The 23,258-nt window shown below is 35.3% G+C and overlaps 1 protein-coding gene across 4 annotated transcripts in view; it reads right to left on the reverse strand.

The window, feature by feature from the left end:
• Nucleotides 1-444: 444 nt before the first annotated feature.
• Nucleotides 445-23,258, reverse strand: part of AEBP2 (AE binding protein 2) — a 68,959-nt gene continuing 46,145 nt past the window's right edge. Inside the window, exons 4-9 of one of the 4 annotated variants that reach the window (XM_045554235.1) lie at nucleotides 21,479-21,665; nucleotides 17,565-17,689; nucleotides 8,551-8,618; nucleotides 5,476-5,589; nucleotides 2,536-2,562; nucleotides 445-1,978 (exon numbers count right to left, since the gene is read on the reverse strand). In XM_045554235.1, the coding sequence (XP_045410191.1) occupies nucleotides 1,933-1,978; nucleotides 2,536-2,562; nucleotides 5,476-5,589; nucleotides 8,551-8,618; nucleotides 17,565-17,689; nucleotides 21,479-21,665 (567 nt within the window). In that variant the 3' untranslated portion in view covers nucleotides 445-1,932. Of the gene's footprint in view, nucleotides 1,979-2,535; nucleotides 2,563-5,475; nucleotides 5,590-8,550; nucleotides 8,619-17,564; nucleotides 17,690-21,478; nucleotides 21,666-23,258 lie in introns of those variants that run through there. The other 3 variants (XM_045554236.1, XR_006735836.1, XR_006735837.1) reach the window with 3 other exon arrangements.

Here is a 23,258-nt window from a genome sequence, read left to right on the forward strand (position 1 = left end):
CATAAATTAAGAATAACAGACTGATGATTTCAATTGTCATATTAAAAATATATCATATTCCAGGGTAGGAGAAACAGTATAGATGGGTAGACATTAATAAATGAACATCACAAATTAAAATTTTCATACTTATTTCCCAATCACAATTGAATGTGTGTGTATATGTATACATACAAGTTACAAAACTAGCTCATTTTAATTACATGTTCTTTTTGGTGTGTTAATCAATAGTATCAAACCAATAGTATCAAAATCACATAAGCAACAAAAGGATGGTAAGTGAGTACTCAGAGGTTAATCAATAGTCATGAAATTTGGTATTGACATCTAAGTGTTTCTACACAATGAAAAAATGAATTTATTCACTGTGCCCTAAAGAAAATATTAGATCAATAGTTTCAGATGTCATTTTAAAACTTAATTGAATTGTTACTTGAAGCTAAATGTGATTTGCTTTGTTTTATTAGAAAAAATACTCAAGCAAGGTCTACAATCATCGGTCAATTAATAATGACTTACAAGAACATGAGGCAATAAAATAAAAATACAAGTACAAACTATATATCTGAAACACTTCTATTTGGCAATTTTATAACAAATCAAATTTTAAAAAGAACAAAGAAGATTGCAGATTACTTCGCAGATACAGAATAAAGCAATTGATGAAGTGCTTAAGCAAAAGAAAACAAAAAAATAGTAAGAAAACACACTGCTTTTCTTTTTAAAAATAAATCACATTTGCTACAGATCATATGAATAATACCCTTATTAAACAACCATTCCAGAATGTCTTACAGTAACAGTGCTTTTATTTGCACTTCACTTAATTTTATAAGACTCTTTACCCCATTGTTAATGAATAAAGCCTCCTATAGTTTTTATTTTTTTCATTTTTTAAAGCAAATGAGAAATGATTTATGTATCACGGAACTTTCCCATTTTGGAACCAAAGGTTTTAATTTTATATTTTTGTCTACTCTTCATTTAAAAAATTTAGTGTAAAAACTGCTGGTTTTTATATCACTGTAGTAAAGTGAAAACTCCTCAATCAGGAGTATTTTCTGCAGTTTGACTGCATATAACCACGTACTTTACAATATGTCCTTCCAACAGTAAGGAAATAATTGATTTCACAATCACTGTCAGAAACGAGTGCCATAATTCTGAGTATAGGTCCTCCCTCAAGACTTTCTGGAAGGATGTTCAATGTGTTTTGTTCTTATAGATATTAACAGTAGTACATAGTCCCTTAAGTCTGCAAAAGACATTTATTGTTAAAGAAGGTGCTTTATTAACAATTCCTCTGGCAGCACTAGTGAATTACAATATCCTTCAATATTATTTCTACCATAATATATACATTTAACTTTCATGCCTCTAGAAAAACATCTACAGTACATTTTCAAAATATAAAAATATATTACAAATCTGCTGAATTATTTACAAGCAATGTTCTATTATCTCTATGCAACATTTGTTTGATACAATACTAACAAGTTAACACATATTTCCATTTCTGTAAGTTAAAAAAACTCCATATGGCTTCTTGCTTACCAAGCAAGAAAGTGATTTTATTTTCCTTTTCAAAACCAACTTTGGTGCATAAAGGATTCAGCTTGAAGATACTTTTAAAAAAAATACAATTTTTCTTACATTAAGAAAAAACAACTAAAAAAACCAAATGCTTCCCTCAGAAAAAAAATTAGAGTCATATAGGTTAAATGAAAATACGAAGATTATTCAAATAATTTGAAAGAAAGGTTTTTCAAAAACCGTTAACAGATTAGTTATATAAGTAAATATTAACATACTGTACTCCATGAGAAAGCCCTAGTCCTGAAAAGGGAGCCACCAGACATACTGCAACACTCTTTAACAGTAATTTTCAGCCCTAATTCGATAGACGAATTTTTAGTTGATTGCAAATGTCGTTCACTGTTTGCTTAAATACAAATTGAACACTTTTCTTATCAGAGTTCTGCAAAAGAACACAAATGGCAACCAATCACATCTATTTATCATAATTGAAAGGTAAATTATCTCTTGATAATTTTCATTGTCTAAATATTTCTTAATATGACTTCAAATCAATAGACACTGTCAAGACAAATATCCTTACAGTGCTTTTCGTATTTGTAAGGGCACATGTTGTAATTGTTTTCTTTCCAATGTAAACTACTGTAATCACTAAAGGGAAGAAAAAAAAAGCAGCTTAAAGCAGCAAGCATGCAAAGCCTTTAAGAAGCTGTTCCACTAAGTTGCCAGAAGAGTGTTTGCTCAGTCTCCCACAGTACCATTCCATGAAAATGTGGATATACAGTAATATATTAATATATTCCACAGAAGAGCCTACTTCATTCACAGAATGTTTACACTAAGCATAAATATTATTCTAAATACTGGATTTAAAAAAAAAAAAAAAAAAAAAGGAAAGGGGTTGACTCTAATGTGCAACTTTTCCTAAACCCATTGTCAGTGACTAAGACTGCAGGTGTCCCCGCTTGTTTGCTTTTTATGTATTTATTTATTTTTTACCTCTTCAACCTCTTCTGCGGCATTGTTCTAGAAAAAGAGAAAAAGGAATTTTCTTTTATTCAACTGAAACAAACATACTGAGTAATTCAGAAGAGACATTAAAGATATTTATAAGATATAGGCAATGTGATGATCATAGGCCATCATTAAAACTTATTCCTAAAACATCTATACATAATGGATATAAACTTACTTCCATAATATAGCTGTTTAATAAATTTTTTATGTAGCCTTACGTGTTTCTAAAAAAGTTAAGTCTAACACTTACTGGTTGCATGTAACCAGCCAGTACTTTAAAACTGACTTTTTTTTTTTTTTTTTTTTTTTTTGAGACAGAGTCTTGCTTTGTTGCCCAGGCTAGAGTGAGTGCCATGGCTTCAGCCTAGCTCACAGCAACCTCAAACTCCTGGGTTTAAGCGATCCTTCTACCTCAGCCTCCCGAGTAGCTACGACTACAGGCATGCGCCACCATGCCCGGCTAATTTTTTTCTATATATACATATTTTTTAGTTGGCCAGATAATTTCTTTCTATTTTTAGTAGAGACGGGGTCTCACTCTTGCTTAGGCTGGTCTCGAACTCCTGACCTCGAGCGATCCACCCGCCTCGGCCTCCCAGAGTGCTAGGATTACAGGCGTGAGCCACCGCGCCCAGCCTAAAACTGACATTTAAATCCCAAATAAATACAGTCCCTCAGTATCCCTCAGTATCCATGGAGGATGGGGAGGGGTGCTGATGCTCAAGTCCGTTATGTAAAATGGCACAGTAACCTACCCATATCCTCCTGTATACTTTAAATCAACTCTAGATTACTTACAATACTTAATACAATGTAAATGCTATATAAATAGTTGTTAGTATAACAAGTTTTATTTATATTGTTTTTTATTGTTGTATTTTTTTTCCTAGTATTTTCGATCCATAGTCGGTTTAATTCACAGATACAGAACCCATTGCTACAGAGGGCCAAATGTATGCTCTTTTTAGTCTCATTTTGAAGTTAAATACATTTTTGGAAGATTTGCCACACTTTCATTTTGACATTTCCACAAGCAGGAAATTATTTCTCCTAAAAAAAGTAAGAACAGCTGTTTTTCCCCTTATCTTAATTTCACATGATTTTTTTAATCAAAATCCAGAAATTTAAGCAAAGCTGCTATACCAGGGCAATTGCAGGGGCTTCTATGACTCTATACTACTTTACAGTAGACTCAAATCTGATTTCCAGAATAGTAGAAGCATGAAAGTTTAGAATCAAAATTAACTTAAGATTTTTGGGGGGTAAAGTTAAGAAAAAGTAAATCCACAGAAGCACCTAATATGTCTTAAGAACATCCTCATTTCCCAAGAATGAAATCAGTAAGAATAGTAGAATCACACTGAGAATACACAACTGCTCTTATGGACTTTGGGACATCAGTTCTAAGCTTGAATTTTTTTTTTTTAAATCACTTTCACTAAAAAATATCTAAATTGCTTTCTATGCATCACAAGGGCAGGAAAAATAAGCTGTTTTGGTGAGAAAGGAACCCTTTGAAAGAAGGAATTAGGATGCACGGCAGAAACACAGATTAATCTTAAGATTCATGCCCCTTGTCAAATCTTCTAAAATGTTTAATACCGGGTCTAAAGGCAGAGTGGCTCTCTCAAAACATCATGTTTTTAGGATGCTAATCTTAATTACCCCTCTCCAAAGAGTCAACAGAAATAAACCTTAAATTAGGTACCAGTCCTCTAATCCTTGATAATCTAGCTCATTCCACAAAAAACAAATTTTATTGTACTTAGTAGCACTTTCATCAAAAGATGTTTTAAAATTTTTTTTTTTCCTGGAATAGAGAAAACTCAAGAGTCTCAATGTTTCCACGTGGCTAAGCCCACTATGTGAGAATATCATTTACAGAATACTGTCACAAATTAAAGAAATCTTGCTATATTGAATAACATTCCAAAAAGCTGAGTCATGGAATGAACAGAACCTACAAAGTGTTTAATTACTATAAATTAATCTTTATGAGAGCCAAAATTCATATTTGTGATTATCAACTATGTCATTTTATTCCTCCTGTCAACCTATCCTTATGCAAAATACATACTACTAAATTAAAATTTTATTTAAAATCATATAAAGTCCTTTCATTAAGAGTGCCTTTTAAAAACTGGTTTTGAGCATTTTCACCATTTTTTTAATCACCCTAGTAGATGTTATTTGGAGAGAGGCAGTATGGAGTTCAGCCACATACTTACTATCTGTGTAACCTTGGGCATATTAAACTACTTAACCTCTTGCCCCAGTTTTCCAATCTGTAAAACATCGATGGTAACAGCTACTTCCCAGAGCTGCTGTGAGGGTGAAGTACATGTAAAGTACCCAGCAAAGTGACTCAGCACATAGACATGTTGGTGTCTTCTCCTTCCCCCCCATACCTTCATAAGCACAGTACACTAAAACAATGGTCAGATCAGAAAATTATTAGAAATGTGATACTCTGAGCTACCTCTTTTAAATCTAACACAATAGTATTTAAATTGCTCTTTTGAAAAGCTGGTTTGGGGGGAGTATAAGTTAAAAAAAATTCAAACAGTTATGGTATTTAGGACTCATGTGATATATTCCCAGGTCCACAAAAGCCTGGTATTATAAAAAGAATTATATACTTAAAACAAAAGGCATTTATTTTCAAATTACTACGTGTATTATAATCTAAGCTACTTAAGTTGAGCCTGGTATTAAACAGGTATATGAACTTTAGTAAGATCGTTCTTGATTCTACCATTTTTAACTCTTTGTGATGTAATTTCCACATACAAAAAAACTCCAGAAAGTAAGATATGCTTGGTGCTGAAATTTAGCACTTAAAAATAACTCCTAACTCATTCAAAATTTAGAAAAACAAGATTATAATTAAAAAGTAAAACATAGAGTCAAGAATTAAATTACCTGTATATGTTTGGGTCCAAAAGCAAGGCAGTATCTTTGGGTAGCTTTGATAAATGAACTACTTTAGTTTTTAATTGATGTCGTTCACTTTCATTCACCCACACATCAGGCAGACTATTAATTAAAAAACAAGTCAACAATAAAATAACATTAATTTTAGATTTACCCTTCATATTCCCCAGCCTCTTCTGCCAGTTTGATCGGGCCACCCAAATTAAAAAGTTTCTCTGAAGCCAAGGAAGCTCAGCCATCAGCCTCAGTAGTGGGACATGGAGTCCCAAATAAGAAATGGCAATGTTAAAATTCAGCATGAATTTAGGAATTAATACGGAATTTTTTGATGGCAAAGCCCACCAAACTTAAGAAGCTTATCAGAACATAATGGCTGGCTTTTAAGTCCCTGAGTGCAATTCATACTTAAAGAAGTTTCTTTACTAAGAAAGAAGTAAAAACTCTAAGATTAAACTCCACTTTTTAAAAAAAATGCACATGACCAAAATTCTAAGTTCAAAGAAATTTAATTCACCAGCCTGAGCAGGAGTGAGACCCCGTCTCTACTAAAAAATAGAAAGAAATTATCTGGACAACTAAAAATATATAGAAAAAATTAGCCAGGCATGGTGGCACATGCCTGTAGTCCCAGCTACTCAGGAGGCTGAGGCAGGAGGATCACTTAAGCCTAGGAGTTTGAGGTTCCTGTGAGCGAGGCTGACGCCAGGGCACTCTAGCCAGGGCAAAAGAGCGGAGACTCTGTCTCAAAAAAAAAAAAAAAGAAAAAAGAAAAAGAAAAATTTAATTCAATAAGGAAATTCAAATGAAAGCATTTTTATATTTGGACTAATCAATTTCCAAACACTAGGAATACACAGACATTTGAATTTTTCATAGGTTATTTTTAACGGAACTGTGTTTATAACCTTAGTATAAAAACAGCTTTTAAAAACTGTGAGGCCAGATGTGGTGCTCACGCCTGTAATCCTAGCACCCTGGGAGGCTGAGACTGGAGGATCCCTTGAGCGAGCTCAGGAGTTTAAGACCAGCCTGAGCAAAAGTGAGACCCCATCTCTACTAAAAAACAGAAAAATTAGCCGGGCATGGTGGCGTGCGCTTGTAGTACCAGCTACTCGCAAAGCTGAGCCAGGAGGATCATTGAGCCCAGGAGTTTGAGGTTGCTGTGAGCTAGGCTAAAGCCACAGCGCTCTACTCAGGGCAACACAGTGAGACTCTGTCTCAAAAACAAAAAACAAACAAACAAACAAACAAAAAAAAACATTATGAAACAAATGAACTCTCATTAAGAAAAAAAGGGATGAGAGAAAAAAGACCTGAACCATCAATCACCAAAAAGCGTTTTAAAAATTATCCTATTTTTAATGAATGTAAAATGTAAGTGGGATATTTAAGAGGCAATGTTGATAATAAGCCAGAGAATTAAGTTCTCTAACATAGTAGATGGGACCATAAACTGATACAAACTTTTAAGGAGGCCATTCCTATAAAAAACCTTAACATATTACAGTTTGCATATCAATAGAGATTTTCATATCACTTAGTAGACAAAAACAGTTAACCTTAATGTTCATCAAAAAGGAGTTAGTTAAATAAAGAGTAGCATTTCCATAAGACCAGTCTAGGCTGGGGAGGTGGGGTAAAGCCAAGGGGGGCTCTATGGAAGATGTTTCAAACTAATGGAAGTTTGATAACCACAAGATTTTTTAAAATTAAGCAGATTTAATATGCTAATGTGCATTGTAAATTTCCAAATCTATTTAAGAACTCTTAATTCACACCACACTCATTATCATCTCCTTAGAACACAGTTGTTAAAACAATATTATAGAAAAATTAATAACAAGGACAAATGTTATTCACATATTTGAAGTTAAGTATACACAATGAAATCCCCTTCATTTAAATTTACTCTATTATTGGTGCTCCTCAATTTTGTCCAAAATTTCTATGATACACCCTCATTACCTTTTATAAAAAGAAAATTGTAAAAAGGATAAAAGAAAAATTAAATATGAAATATCTGAACTGAGGAACATCTAGATCAGAAGTGCTAAAAGGGCTTTAAACCTCAGAGAAAATGTAATCACTGCCAGAAAACTGGCCAGCTGCTTTTTTTTTTAGTAAATTAATTATTTTATTTTTGGGACACAGCCTAGTTCTGTCGTCCAGGCTAGAGTGTAGTGGCATCATCATAGCTCACTGCAACCTCAAACTCCTGGGCCCAAGTGATCCTCCTGCCTCAGCCTCCCGAGTAGCTGGAACTACAGGCATGAACCACTACGGCCAGCTAATTTTTTCTCTTTTTAGTAGGGACAGGCTTGCTTAGGCCAGTCAATTGCTTTTTCTATTAAATATCTTTCACTGTGTGCTAGAAAACATTTATAAATTTTTAAAATAAATGATTCAAAGGCACAGCTAAGGATGCTGGCATACTATCTGAAGGTCATTAAAAATCCTAAAAATAATCATATCCTTAAAATGATTAAAAACTGTTACAACTACTTTTATTAAAAATAATTAAGGCCAGGCACAGTGGCTCATGCCTGTAAACCTAACACTCTGGGAGGCTGAGGTGGGAGGATCGGTCGAGGTCAGGAGTTCAAGACCAGCCCGATCAAGAGTGAGACCCCATCTCTACTAAAAATAGAAAGAAATTAACCGGACCACTAAAAATACATAGAAAAAATTAGCCAGGCATGGTGGCACACACCTGTAGGCCCAGCTACTCGGGAGGCTGAGGCAGCAGGATTGCTTGAGCACAGGAGTTTGAGGTTGCTGTGAGCTAGGCTGACGCCTCGGCACTCACTCTAGCCCAGGCAACAGAGTGAGACTCTGTCGCAAAAAAAAAAACAATTAAAAAGGTGAAATTTTGAACCTTATAACTTGAGCCAGCTACTCTAAGAGCTTTCAGCGTATCACTTTAATCCTGATAACATCAACATGCTGTATGATTTAATTTCTCTAAGTCTTTATTTGAAGTTAATAACTTAATTTTTGTGTATAAGATTCTAATAAAAATAAAACATAAGTCTACTAGTTACACATAGTGTTTCAAATACTTACATGTCTTCAGGCATCCAATGAAGCAAAAGTTTTATCTTTCCAGAATCCTCTTTTCTCTTAGCTATTACCTGGTAATGATATGAAAAGAAATCATAAAAACAATTTGTAAATCATCATTTTTACTCATTGTTAAAAAGCACTTTTGCCTCTACTCAAGAACTTAGGTGTTCATACCCTGGAAGAAATATTACCATCATAACATCCTGCTTCCCCTGTTTTGTAGCACTCAATCCTTTGTCTTTCCCACAAAACTGAAAGCTCCCTGACACAGGAAGAATCTTATCTTTTGGACTTCTGTAGATTACCACCTATAGCAGTGTTTAGTGTAAAATGAACTGTACTCTTTAATACCTACTATTATCTCTATTCAAGCTGCTATAACACTAGTTCAGGTCTCCAATCTTCCAGACTTCCTCAAGTCCCCAAAGCCATTCTCCACTCAGTATCCAGACTGTTTTTTGCAAAGCACAAATTCAGTATAGTATCACTTCCCTGACAAACTCTTCATAGGTTCCCTGAGCACTTAGGAAACGGTCACTCTTAGTATAGTGCATAATACTATTCAGGATCTGGCCTCTGTGGCCTCATTTTTTTCATGTTTTTCTGCCTGGAATTCCTTCAGCCTCATATTGAAGATGGTTTCCCACACCATGAGACAGACAGTAGAAATTTTCTCTTCTGACCTCTAACTTACCAGAATAACCAACTCTCCAGGTTTTCTGCGCAGCAGCAGCACTAATGTTTTACAGAAGAAACAGCTAACACAGATCAGACACCATTCCGGGTGCTGGGCACACAGCAGTGAAGCAAACAAATACCCTAGTAAAACTAAAGATTTGTTTCTAGGAACACTCTGTTGACAGCTTTTGGAGGGCTTGCTAAAGGTCAGCTCCTTAAAAAAGGATGTGCTGTAGAATTACAGTAAAAGATTAAGAGTAAAAATCATAAAATATCTCAAAGATCCATACACTGGGCTATTTCTAATAGCTTTTCAATTGTCTACAAGTTCTGGCTTCACTTTAAATAAATAAGAACTGCAAATCATTTCATTATGTATAGATTACACGTATAGTTTAATTATAAGTATGAAAATGTGACTGGGAACCCCAATTGATTCAGCTATGGTCCAAAGTATGATTTTGGTCCTATATAAAATAAATTACTGAACATTCATTTCCCTATTCAGATAAAATGTCATTAAGGTATACATGCTTCATTTTTTGATTACTCACTTTAACTTGGGCAATTAACATAAACCGCAGGTCTTGGTTAAGTAAAATAAAATTTATATTAAATTTTCACTCCCATCTCCCCAGCACTTCTCCGCCTGGAATGTGCAGTGTCTACCTATACTCAGACATAATCACAAATATCCTTTTTAGGATGCATTATCACCTCCTCTTCCTTGCCCCTAACTCCAATAATGGATTAAGGGTCTCTGGTATTTATAGGACGTGTCTCGAAAATGCTGAGTGATTACTCAACATGTATTACACCATTATTGTGATTGCTTTATGTGCCTATCTTCCCTTCCATAATGTGAACTATATTGTCCATCCAGTGTCTACCACAGGTACTGATCCATACTATTTCCAATAAATGGGGAATGTAAACATAAGGAAATATTAGATAGTCATTTAAAATTAAGGTTTACAAATGCTATAATCAAGTAAAAATGCTAATATCAAAAGATACAAAGTTATACAATATGACTATGATTGTTACAAATAAAAATTTGTATGTGATTGGGTGTATAGTTAAGTAAAAAATTCATCTACCTGAACAATTAAAATTTGTACTACTCCATGTAAATCAAACCTCAAGGGCCGGGAGCAGTGGCTCACGCCTGTAATCCTAGCACTCTGGGAGACCGAGGCTGGCAGATCGTTTCAGCTCAGGAGTTCGAGACCAGCCTGAGCAAGAGCGAGAGACCCCGTCACTACTAAAAATAGAAAGAAATTATATGGACAACTAAAAATATATATAGAAAAAATTAGCTGGGCATGGTGGCGCATGCCTGTTGTCCCAGCTACTTGGGAGGCTGAATCAGAAGGATTGCTTAAGCCCAGGAGTTTAAGGTTGCTGTGAGCTAGGCTGACACCATGGCACTCTAGCCTGGGCAACAGAATGAGACTCTGTCTCACAAAAAAAAAAAAAAAAAAATCAAACCTCAAAAAAGTAAAAGAAAAAAACTTATGTGTAATATTATCCCACAAACAAAAAGGTGGTTTTGTTTGGCAACAAGTCACAGTGTACAACTTTTTCTTCTACTTTTCTTAATACCTTTAAGTCTTTAATCACATCATTTTTAAACAACCTTTTCTCAATTTCACTTTTAATCATATTTTCACAAAAGGAAAAGAGAGAAAAGCAGCTTTATATAACCAAACAATAAAGCCATGTCATGATTATTAAAGCACTGAAAATGCCATTTGTTACTATCTTCTAAGCCTGTAGTTCAGCTGGATTGCCAACCAAGCATCCACACTAGTTAAAATATTTTTTTAAAAAATTTTTTTGCTTACTCTAATAGTAATTTTATTTAAAATGAAAAAACCCTACAAAGTACTTTATAGCAGTTTACACTGAACCTGTTTGCAATTTCCCCTCATTTGTCACAAGATGATAAAATTAATTCTAACAACGCAATAAATGACTTTCAAAACTTATACTAGTTTCAATATTTTTAAACAAACAGTAAACAAAAAAATACTGCTAGAAAGAAAAAAGTATCTATTTTACAACTAAGGCATTTGTTGTTTGCTGGGGCTTTTTGCTGTTTTTGGTTGGCTGGTTTTATTTTAAATGAAAGGCCAATCAGTCTTTAGGTTCAATCTTAAGGAATCTATCAAAGTTAAATGGTATATCAATCCAAACAAAAAGACCTAGAGAAGTGTAAGAAGAACAACATATTTGCCATTCATTACCAGATTCTGAAAATTAAGGTACTGCTTAAATAAAAACAGATCAAAATGGCATTTTATAACTCTTAAAATGGTATTTTGTAACTCTAATAATTTCCATATTAACAAAATTAGCACTTTAGTGTTTTAATAATCTCAATATGGAGTTTTTTTACCAAGTTCCAAGCACTCACACAAAATATAATAATGTCATCCTGAAAATACATTAGAACTGAGCAAAAGCAGAGCTTTAAACAAAGTAGTACTTTCTATCTCTCCATTATATAAAAACCTGTAGGTTTTGTTTTTATTTTTTGATACAGAGTCTTGTTCTATCATCTGGGCCAGAGTGCGGTGGCCTGGCTAATTTTTTCTTTTTGTTTTTTTGTTTAAGTAGAGACAGGGTCTTGCTCTTGCTCAGGCTGGTCTTGAACTCCAGCCTCAAGCAATCCTCCCACTTCAGCCTCCCAGAGTGCTAGCATTACAGGCGTGAGCCACCTTGCCTGGCCAAAAACCCGTAGTTAAATAAATACTCTAATTCTAGATTTGGCAACAAAATTAACTGAAAAGCCTAAGGAGAAATCTGGAGATGCTAAAATGAAATATTATGCTCTTCCATGAAATAAGATATAAAAACAATGCAAGCCAACAAAGCACAGCAAGCCAACTGATATAACCAGGATTCTGCTGACCTCTTCTGGAAAAGGCTCGAAAGAAAATGTTGCAATTAACTAAATAAGACAAATCAGACAAACTATACAGTATAGTACCTCATACTTTTTTTTAAAACCAATCGTTTCATTATCAGTATGGTTATTTCCTATTAAAGTTAATTTGATAACAAGGTAACGTAAATTTGCAGTTAGTATTGACCAGTTCTGACTACTAACAGAAGTGATTCTGTTTAACACATATTGCCTCCCTCAAAACCTTCACAGTTACAGAACTCTGGAGAATTTGCTCACCTAGCTCCTTTCCTTTGTATTGTGTCCAAACAACTTATCTGATTATTCATGTCTCTTCCTTTCACTTTCCTCCCCAGGAAAAATCATTCTTACATTCCATCTTTGTGACTTTTCCTCAGTCAAGGTACCTGTGTCCTCTCACTGTGACCTAACAGTCCACATCACTCATTCCTCAGTTTTTTAATTTAAAATATACATAAGTATCATGTTAAGTCCTCTAAGATGTTTTCTACAGCTAGAAAATATTTCACCTTCATAGATTATTGAGAGTATAGTTTTTATTTTCTCTCTCGACTCCTAATATTATCACCACTATATTTTTAGCTCCTTCATTCCTCCCTGCCTTTTTTTCAGGGGGAACCATGGTGAGCCTAAGGATTTCATCAAAAGAAGCTGCTCTAACAAGAAGTATATGGTAGCTGGTGCTTCATTTTTTAATTACAAGTTTATCATCACTACTATTCCCTTATATGCAACTATACTTGCTCACTACTAGACCACCATTTCATCAGATGTGTTACCCTTTAAATTATTAAATGTTTGTTTGGTGAGCCCCAAACCTCAGTCCTTAGACTTCTCTTTTCTATTTACACTTAAAGTTCCAAGGTGATCTCATCCAGTCTGATACCTACAAACACACTGATATGCTAAAAACTCCCATACTGGGATCTCTAGTCACACCTCCCCTCTGAACTCTCAACTTTTACATCTACCAGCCTAAGCGACAGAGCCACTGAATGTCCTATAGGCCCTAACACGTGTCCAAATCAGAGCTCTTGATACAATCCTCTCCCTCAACCTACTTGCCTGACAGTCTCCATTAATGGCAACTCCATCATTTTGTCCACTGCCCAGGCCAAAAACCCTTAGAGTCATCCTTTCCTCTTATTCTCATATCTGACATTTGATTTACCCACGATCCTGCCAGTACAAACTTCAAAAGATAACCAGAATCTAAACCTTATCATCTCCACTGGAGCCATTCTAGTCCAAAGCCACTTTCTCACCCGAAAGAATGACAAGATGAATTCCCTTTTCCCCCACCCTTGACTTCCTACAACCTGTTTTCAACAGAAACCAAAGGGAACACATTAAAACCTACACAAAAAACAAGAGCAGGTTCTCTAGGGCAAGGAGTGGAGGAGGTAGGGTGTACTACAAAGCTACACCAGGAAACTTCTGAGAGTGCTGGGAATGATCTGTATCTTAACTGTGGGGGGTGCTTTCACAGGTGAGTACAACTGTCAAAACTCAGAATTGTATACTTTAAATGGGTGCAGTTTATTATATAAATTATACCTCAATAATAATTACTATTTAAAAAAGCTAAAACATACCATGCCTACTAAAACTCCTCAATGGCTTCCCATCTCACACAGAATAAAAGCCAAGGTTTTAGTTCAAAAAAGGTTCTCCCAATTACCTCTCTGACTTATCTCCTACTCTCTCTTCCTCCCTCCTTCCCTCCAGCTACACTGGCCTGCTCACTGTTTTTCAAACATATGTGACATAATCCCACATCAGGTTGTTATACTTGATTCTCCCTTTGGCTAAAATGCTTATTCCCCTAATAATCGAACGGCTCATGCCCTCACTTCCTTTTAAGTTGTTACGACTGATCTATCTTATCATGTCTCTTCCACTATAATATAGGCATTTTGTTCTGTTTTACTTTAATCTGTTTTGTTCACTGCTGTATCATTAGTACCTGGCTCACAGCAGGTGCTCAATATTTGAGTGAATGAACAAATTAGCCCTAATGCCATACTTTGGGAGTGATGACCACATCTTACTGACTTCTTTAAAAATAAAAATGATTACAGACCTATCACATCATAAACCTATGTTCTCAAACTTCAAAGGAGGACTTCGATGATCACTGCTGAGCAAGCCCCTAATCTTGCTGAATCCCAACAAAATTCCCAGAGTAGTCATTTAAAACCTTTCCGGTTTCCAAATCCAGTAACTTTTTCCTTTCCAACTCTTTCATCTTTATTTAGATAACTATCTCCCATGTTCTTTAAAAGAGAGTAAGTATGCTGGGCATGGTGGCTCACACCTGCAATCCCAGCTATTCAGGAGGCTGAGGAGGGAGAATCACTTGAGATCAGGAGTTCAAGACCAGCCTGGGCAACATAGTGAGGACCCATCTCTACAAAAAAAATAAGAAAAATTAGCCAGGTGTGGTGCCGTGTGCCTGCAGTCCCAGCTGCTCAGGAGGCTGAGGCGGGAGGATGGCTTGAGCCCCCAAGTTTGAGGCTGTAGTGAGCCATGATAACACCACTGCACTCCAGCCTGAGTGACAGAGCAAGACCCTATCTCTTAAAAAGAGAAAAAGGGAGAGAATAGGCATGGTTCACCTTGCCTCAAACTCATACCACCTCTCCATGTCTTCCAGTCTCAGAAAAGGTTCCCTTTCCTTTGTATAAAAATCCTTTACCTTCTTGCCTTTGATTCAATTCTTCACACTCTCCCTAATATCCATAGCTAATTTCCAACATCTACAACTCTGCCCTAATTACTTAAAAACTTGCCTGGAGTTTATTGATACCTAACTATTGTTCTATTTTCTACCTTCCTTTTATTAATAATACCACACATGCCACAAGAGTTCTCACCATGGAACCCATGAATGGGCTGGAGATAGAGGACCATAAGCCCTGTGTAATAATACTCAACTATACTATGTCACGCTGGAAAAGGGAATCCAATCTTTCCAGTCCCTAGTTTCGTCATCTGAAAACTTTGAGTTAGGGGGCAGCACTGGTTGTGTGGTGACGAAAAGCACGCACAAATTCATTTATATGACACATTTAATAACTTGGCTTACATTATGTCAAACATGTCTCCATTTAAATTTATTCCGTAAATACAATACACTATTGGTTATTTTCTTGGCTCATTAAATCTGAATGGATCTTACAAAATTTCCTAGAGTCCAGTCTAACCTAGGTTGAGGTTGTACTACATAAAAATGAAATAAAAGATTGTCTTTCACCCTTCTTTGGTAAGTAGCTACAATACTTTACAATTCATATAGTGATTATCCACAAAAACACATGATTAGAACATTTCCTTATCTTTAAAATGAAAATATATACTGGGGAAACTCTGCACAACAGAATGTTAAAATACCAGTGTGGGCAGCCGCTTTCTACGCTTTTAAAAAAGGCAAAAGAATTGGCAGCATATTTGGAGCTAAATAAAGTGAGCAAGATAGATGAGAAACCAAAAAGAAGAGGGAGAACAATGGAGGTAAGTATGTACATTAAAATAAGTAGGCAGAAGTAACAGAGAAGCTATATAATTGGGAAATAAATATACAGTCATCCCTCAGCATCCACGCAGGGCTGGTTCCAGGGATACCCCTCCAGCCCCCCGCCCCGCAACCCATGTATACCAAAAATCCAAGGATACTCAAGTCCCCTATCTACAATGACATAGTTATCTGCATATAACTAACTTACACACATCCTCTCATACACTTTCAATCATCCCTAGACAAGACCTAATACAGGTTGGGAGCAATGGCTCATGCCTGTAATCCCAGCACTTTGGGAGGCGGAGGCAGGATGATCACTTGAGGTCAGGAGTTTGAGACCAGCCTGGACAACAAAGGGGGATTCCACCCAATCCCAACTCTCTTGTCTCTACCAATAATTAAAAGATTAGCTGAGCATGGTGGTGTGCGCCTGTAGTCCCAGCTACTTGGGGTGCTGAAGCAAGACGATCACCTGAGCCCAGGAGTTTGAGGTTGCAGTGAGCTATGATCACACCACTGCAGCTCAGCCTGGGCAACAGAGGGAGACAGTGTCTCCCACCCCCTCCAAAAAAAAAGACCCGATACAACGTAAATGCTATGTAAATAGTTGTTATACTGTATTTTTCTAATTTGTATTATTTTTATTATTATTTTCTATTGTGTCCACCCACCCACCCCATCCCCAATTATTTTTGATCCGTGGTTTTAGATGAATCCATGGATGCAGAGCCTGCAGAAAAAGAGGGATCACTATACATAGAAAAAATGAAAATGCAAGAAAACCTCATTATTATAGGAGATGGGAAATATAGAGATTCAAACCAAAAGACAGAACAATGACCTTTTACATTTAAATTGTCATGCATTTTAACTGAAATATAAAAAATAAAAGTAATCCAAATTCAGTATATTTTATTTTAAAAGACAAGGATCTCATTACATTGCCCAGGCTGGTCTGGAACTCCTGGACTAAAGTGATCCTCCCACCTAAGCCTCCTGAGTACATGGGATTACAGGCATCAGCCACATGCCCAGCTTTAATATATTTTATATTTCGACAGCCAAAATTAAGCATTCACTTTTCCAAGGATTCAAATCACCAAGGGTCTAGTCTACAATTTACCTTTATTAACTTACCTATACCAAACTAGACCAATTTAAAAATGACTGGACAACAAAATAGCAAGGGGCATGCAAGAAAAAACTCTCTATTATAACTCCTTGTTAACCAAAAAAAAAAAAAACTATTTATTGCTTTTGAAACATTAGTACTTTTCTTCTATGTTGACAACACATTCAACAAATATACTGGGTGCCTACCATATGCTAGGCACAATTCTAGGCACTTCGGATTTATCAGTGGAACAAAGCAGATTAAAAATCTACCTCATGAAGCTTTAATTTGATGACCGATGTTATCTTATTTTCTGTTTAACTTTGGATGTGTGCATTGGGGTTGGTGGGAGAGGTGCATGTAATACATAGGGATGTGAATGAATCTTTTAGAGCTACAAGGAATCTAATGTTCTAATTTTACAAATGAGGAAACCAAAGGTCAGAAAAGATACCTAGTTTACTTAAGGTCAGAGCCCAGTAATGTCTAGTAGCACTGTATGATGTGCCACCCCAATATTCCTAAATAGCTCAAACTAATGGCTAAAATATTCAGCTTAATCATAAACATGTAAAATTATGGGAAATATCAGCTTTATAACCAATAATACAAATAATTTTTAAAATACTAATAAAGCAAAAGGTTTTGTGACTTTTGTTAAAACATATTTTCTTAAGATTTTGATCAATTTAGAAATGGCTGTGAAATTCAAAATACACTTTTTTGCAAATCTCTACATATAATTTAAAAAAAAAAAAAAGAATACTTACAGTACTATGAAAAACAACACTGTGTCCCTTCCCTAAACTTTCTATATGAGCTGAGAGGTTAAAGCATATGGCTCGATGTCTTATCGCATCCAGTGTTTGTGCATCGAAGAAATCATGTGGTCGTGCTAAAAGTCAACACAAAAAAGGTAAAGAATATTTAGAAAAATGTAACAGTCTGCTAAACAGCCAAATGGTCCGTTTTTCACAAAAATAAGTAATAAGAAAGACTGAAACAAGTAATTAATAAGTACTTATCTAGTGTTTAAATGCAAGATATTCTTTGCTTTCAAAACACGGACTCCAGCTGGGAAGACAGATAAAGATGTACAAAAGCAGAATTCCAACAAATGAGTGAATGTGGGTTAATTCTGCCCCTTGGTGGGTGAGGGTCTAACCTCAGACCTCATGATTCCACATTTCAGCTATTTCATTTTTCATAAAATTTTGTCTTTTACTCAGCATCTCTACTCAGCACAAGGTCTGCATTTTCAACAATCTAATGATCATCATCTGAGCACCACACTGGAATCTCAAACTCACCATGGCCAAACATGTGAAATAAATTTCATAAACATTCTATATTAATATTTGACAAAGTGGTAGTACTGTTTTAAGGTTTAGACAAGTATTTCCTTTATTATGAAGAACAGTTCTAACAATGAACTAAGAAAATTGCAAATATTTTTGAATGCTAATCAATCCACCAAAATTCTAACTCCCAACTCCACCAGTTATCAGTCGTGACTGTGGGCAAACTGCTTAACCTACATTACACTGTTTCCTTATTTGTAAAATGGAGCTATCATGACAGCTATAGATTGTGATTAAATAAAACAAATGCATATGAAAAATGCTTTGTAAATCATACAGTAGTTTATATTAATGAGCTTGTATAACTTTTTAAAATAATAAACTGCTTCACAGAGTAGTCAATTTTAGTGATCACAATGAAGTTATACATTAAAGATTTACTTTGGCAAGACCATTTTTATCCCATTAAATATTATTATAAATGGTGCTATTTTTATTCCTAATGAGAAAGTTGCTCAAAATAAAGAAAATAAGTTGATTATTTTACATTTGTAGAGCTTTCTGACACACGTAACTTTTCAAGATCTGTAATTAAAAATTCAATTTTACTAACAAAAAAAGAAATGGCTTGATTTCAGCATATTCTGAATTACATGTATGCTGATTTACCACACTGTGACTATTCACAGAGTTCTCAGAATATGTACAAAAAAACCACCACAGGTCTTGTGTGGGAACAATTTCACCAGCCGACATATTCAATATTATATACCTAGAGAGAGATTTTTTCCTCTGGATTTTTCCTCAAGAGGAAATAAGCAAAACACCACCTAGTGAAAAACTAGCAGAACCCACAAAACTAAAAATGCAATGACAATGGGAAATCAGACAGAAGAAAGTATTTAACATTTTTTGGAGAGGAAATGTTTACCTAATGCTAAGAAACAAATCCCCTTTCTATTAGATCTGTGCTACTGGAAAAAATGTGTACTTTCTCCATGCTCTCTAAATACATGCTTTTTCCTAAGAAGGATAAGCACTTAAAAAAAATAACACCTTATCCCTCTAAATCATTCAACTACTCCTCATTCAAATTTAAACACTTATCACTTAAATTCACCATAACGAAAGGAACCCTCAAACTTCAGTGTCTATATGCATTCAGACCTTAACCACGTTATCTCCATTGTTACATATCAAAAATAACAAACTAGAATAGTAGTCTCCAAATCAGATATACATCATGATCCATCAGATTAAGGAAGAAAATAAATCGCTTCTGTTTATTTTTTCATCTCTTCCTTTTTCAATATTCCTTCTCAGCAATTGTTTTATAATGTGCATTTAGCAGTATATTACCCATATATGACGTATAAAATATATATGTTAAGACTGTGTGCAAGTATTTTTTCAAAGTGATGCGATATCTAATCAAAAATCTTTGGAAACCACAAAAATAGAAACTCTATTTTCCTGTGATTCAAAAACCATACATAGTGTTTTCCCCCCTTAAGTGTAACAATGGTGTTATGGTTACACAGAAAAATACCTTTATTCTTAGGAGACAAATTCTTAAGTATTTAGGATTCATGATCCAAAAAAGTATGTAAGCAGTGAGATAAAGCAAATATGGCATGTTGGTAAATTTCTAAGTGAAGAGCATTAATGTACTATTCTTCCCACTTTACTCTGAAGTATATAAAATAATTATTTTAATGATATCAAACAGAAAATTACTTATGCTGCAATTCCACTATTTCTAAGGTACTTTTTACCTAGTTAAGTAAAAATGATCTTCTTGAATTACGTGAGGAAGGTACCAGCAAAGTGATTGTTTTAGTACACTGCTATAGATATGTACATTTTTAAAGTAAGAACAAACTGCAACAGCTGCAACCATGTCAATTCAAATCACAGCACTCTCTAAACAGTGGCTCCCAAAAGGGAAAAGCCTTGGATCTTTTAAAGTTCATAAAGTAATCTATGATGATCCCCATTATCCCCAACAAAACAGGAAAGACAAAGGTTTTTTCACCCACCTCCTCCCTCCCCCAACTCTCCCTATACTGCCTGTCTTACTAGCTAATATTAGGGAAAACACTACTGTTGAAAGCAACATATACTTAAAAGCAGGCATTGGAGTATACTGTTTGTAAGCAAGAACTGAGTATACAACTGAATCTATCTTCTCTTTACAATAAAGTAGCAAATTATGTAAGTGGTACCAAGTACATAATGTGAAAAAGTCAGAAAATTTAAATGACTACTGTGTATACACTGAGACCAAGATAATAATGAGGTTAGGTGAAGTGGCTGGGAAAGTTACCCTTGGTTTTGAGTACCAGAATGTGTATTTAGCAATTTTCTGTGTGCAACTGCAAGTTACTCAAATGAACAGTCAAGTAAAATGACTGGAATTGTATTTCTGTTTTTATAAAGGGAGGTTAAAAGGAAAATGGATCCATAAACCTAAATTCAACAGCCAACTTTGATGGAAAATAAACATGTTTCTTTTAACAAAAAGAAACTTAAGAAGTTCATTTTTCACTTGAGTTTGTTAATTTGTCCACTATAGCTTTGTATTTACAAAAGATTTCACTGTTTTAGAGACTACTTTTATATTCTGAATTAGTGTCTTGAGTCTCTGCTACACTTTAATCAAATCCCAAGAGAAAGGGTAAGGTGTAATCCTTTTTTTTCTTTCTAGTTCACCCTTACAGTGGACTCCCATTCAATGGTGGCTTCATTCATTTATACTCTCATTCATATTTCTCCACTTGGGATATGTTCAATTAACTAACTGAAATGAAGAAACAGACACTGTGCTAGGCTCTGGGGTTTCAAAGATGATTCCCGCCCCCAGCATTTACAAGCCTTATCATCTAATTATTTTATATCCTAAACATCAACAATACATCTTATAATCTGATAATTAAGGATATAACAGTTGTACATACATGTTACAACAGACTGTAGGTACTGAGATACAGACTACATTCAAACTCTTCTGCTAGCCACACACACTACTTTGGAGTAGATAAGTTACTTAACTATTATTTAACATGTTCAAATTTTCTAAAACATTTCTAGAAACACCGACATTGCCATATTTTAAATTTTCTTAATTTAGAACACAATTAAAGTAGCCCCCCAAATCTAATTCTATAAAATTTGTATTCAAAGGCCACATATACTCCCTTAGCTACTACAAACATATACCACAGAATTCTAAGACTGACAGACAGGTATCCTACATGTTTGCTACTTTTAACAGAAATAGATGAGCAGAGTTGAAGTATAATAAAGAGTTGATTTGCATAAAAGCCAAATATATCAAGAAAAACCATCTATAATACATACAGATTTTCTAAGTGAACACTTACGTAATGAGCGTCGTCTTTTGTTCTTTAATTTCCTCCTTTTGTTCATTCCAGCTTTAGAAGGAGATTCTTCTTTGGCCTTTGGCTGGCTAGAAACTTTTGAGGAGTTCTGCTGACTGAAGTGTGTGGGTACATGGCGAGCTAGCCCTCCCTGAGAAGCAAAGCTGGCGTTGCAGCCACCAACGACACACTAAACGAAAATAAGAGAAAAAGAACGTCAGTGATGCTGCAAAGGGAACGAGAAGAATATGAATGAGTGAATAGTATTTTCAAAAGTAAGTCAGCAGTGCAATGGAACTAATTCCAGAAAGAAAACATGAAGGACTAGTATGGCCCTTTCGTTTTCTAAATAACCCAGGTTACCCAAGATAACACACCTTAGGCAGTGGTAAAGCTAGAAAAGAAAACTCAAGTTTCATGACTCCCCAGTTGACTGCTCTTTCCATTATATGCAAGACAAAAATAGTGGAATCTTCTTCCCAGAAAACTCTGGTTTTGAATTAATCATGTTCATAACAGGAACAGTAAGTTGTTCTTGCAACAGAGTCTGATATGCTAATAATTACGTGGATTCCTGGATTTTTTAAATATTTTTATCTTAAGATACATGCTACTTCAAAACCTTCAGTAGCCTCCCTATTGTTCTACATTGTCATAACAAGTAGGAAAGAAGTTTAATCCTGACTTTTAAAAGCATTGTCTTATAAATACATTAAACTATTAGATTAGATCTCTCTTAGAAAAAGACATGCTGACAGACTGGGCGCGGTGGCTCACACCTGTAATACTAGTACTCTGGGAGGCTGAGGTGGGAGGATCGCTTGAGGTCATGAGGTCAGGAGTTCAAGACCAGCATAAGCAAGAGCAAGACCCCATCTCTACTAAAAATAGCAAAAATTAGCCAAGTGCGGTGGTGCACACCTGTGGTCGCAGCTACTAGGGAGACTGAGGCAAGAGGATCGCTTGCTTGAGCCCAAGAGTTTGAGGTTGCTGTGAGCTAGGCTGACACCACGGCACTCTAGCCCAGGCAACAGAGTAAGACTCTGTCTCAAAAAAAAAAAAATAGTGTACAGCTACAGATTCTGATGGTTACCACATTCTTAGAATTTAAGGACTTACCACACATACTTTGAGTACCAAGAAAGAATAACACTTTTTAAAGGTGCCATCTGATGCAGGTTACCACCACACTGCCACAGAACTACACTGTCCACTACAAAAGCCACTAGGCAAATATTGCTACTGAACACTTTAAATATGGCTACCATAACTGAGAAACTGAATTTTTAATTTTATTTAATTTAAATGTTATTTATTATTTATAGAAGTGAAATCTACATTACAACTAACCATGTGAAAACGTACAATTCAGTGGAATTTAGTATATTAACAATGTTTTATAATCACCAGCTCCACATCCTCACCAACACTTACTATTTCCATTTTTTATTAAAACCATCCTAGTAAGTGTGAAGTGGTATATTCTGGTTTTAAACCCCATTTTCATAATAAGCAACTTTTTTTTTTTTTTTGAGACAGAGTCTCACTCTGTTGCCTGGGTTCGAGTGCCATGAGGTCGGCCTAGCTCACAGCAATCTCAAACTCCTGGGCTCAAGCGATCCTCCTGCCTCAGCCTCCCGAGTAGCTGGGACTACAAGCATGCGCCACCAAGCCCGGCTAATTTTTTCTATATACGTTTAGTTGTCCAGCTAATTTCTTTCTTTCTTTCTTTTTTTTTTTAGCAGAGACGGGGGGTCTCGCTCTTGCTCAGGATGGTCTCAAA

The sequence above is a fragment of the Lemur catta genome, chromosome 6 (assembly GCF_020740605.2).
Source record: "Lemur catta isolate mLemCat1 chromosome 6, mLemCat1.pri, whole genome shotgun sequence".
NCBI classification, from domain to species: Eukaryota; Metazoa; Chordata; class Mammalia; order Primates; family Lemuridae; genus Lemur; species Lemur catta.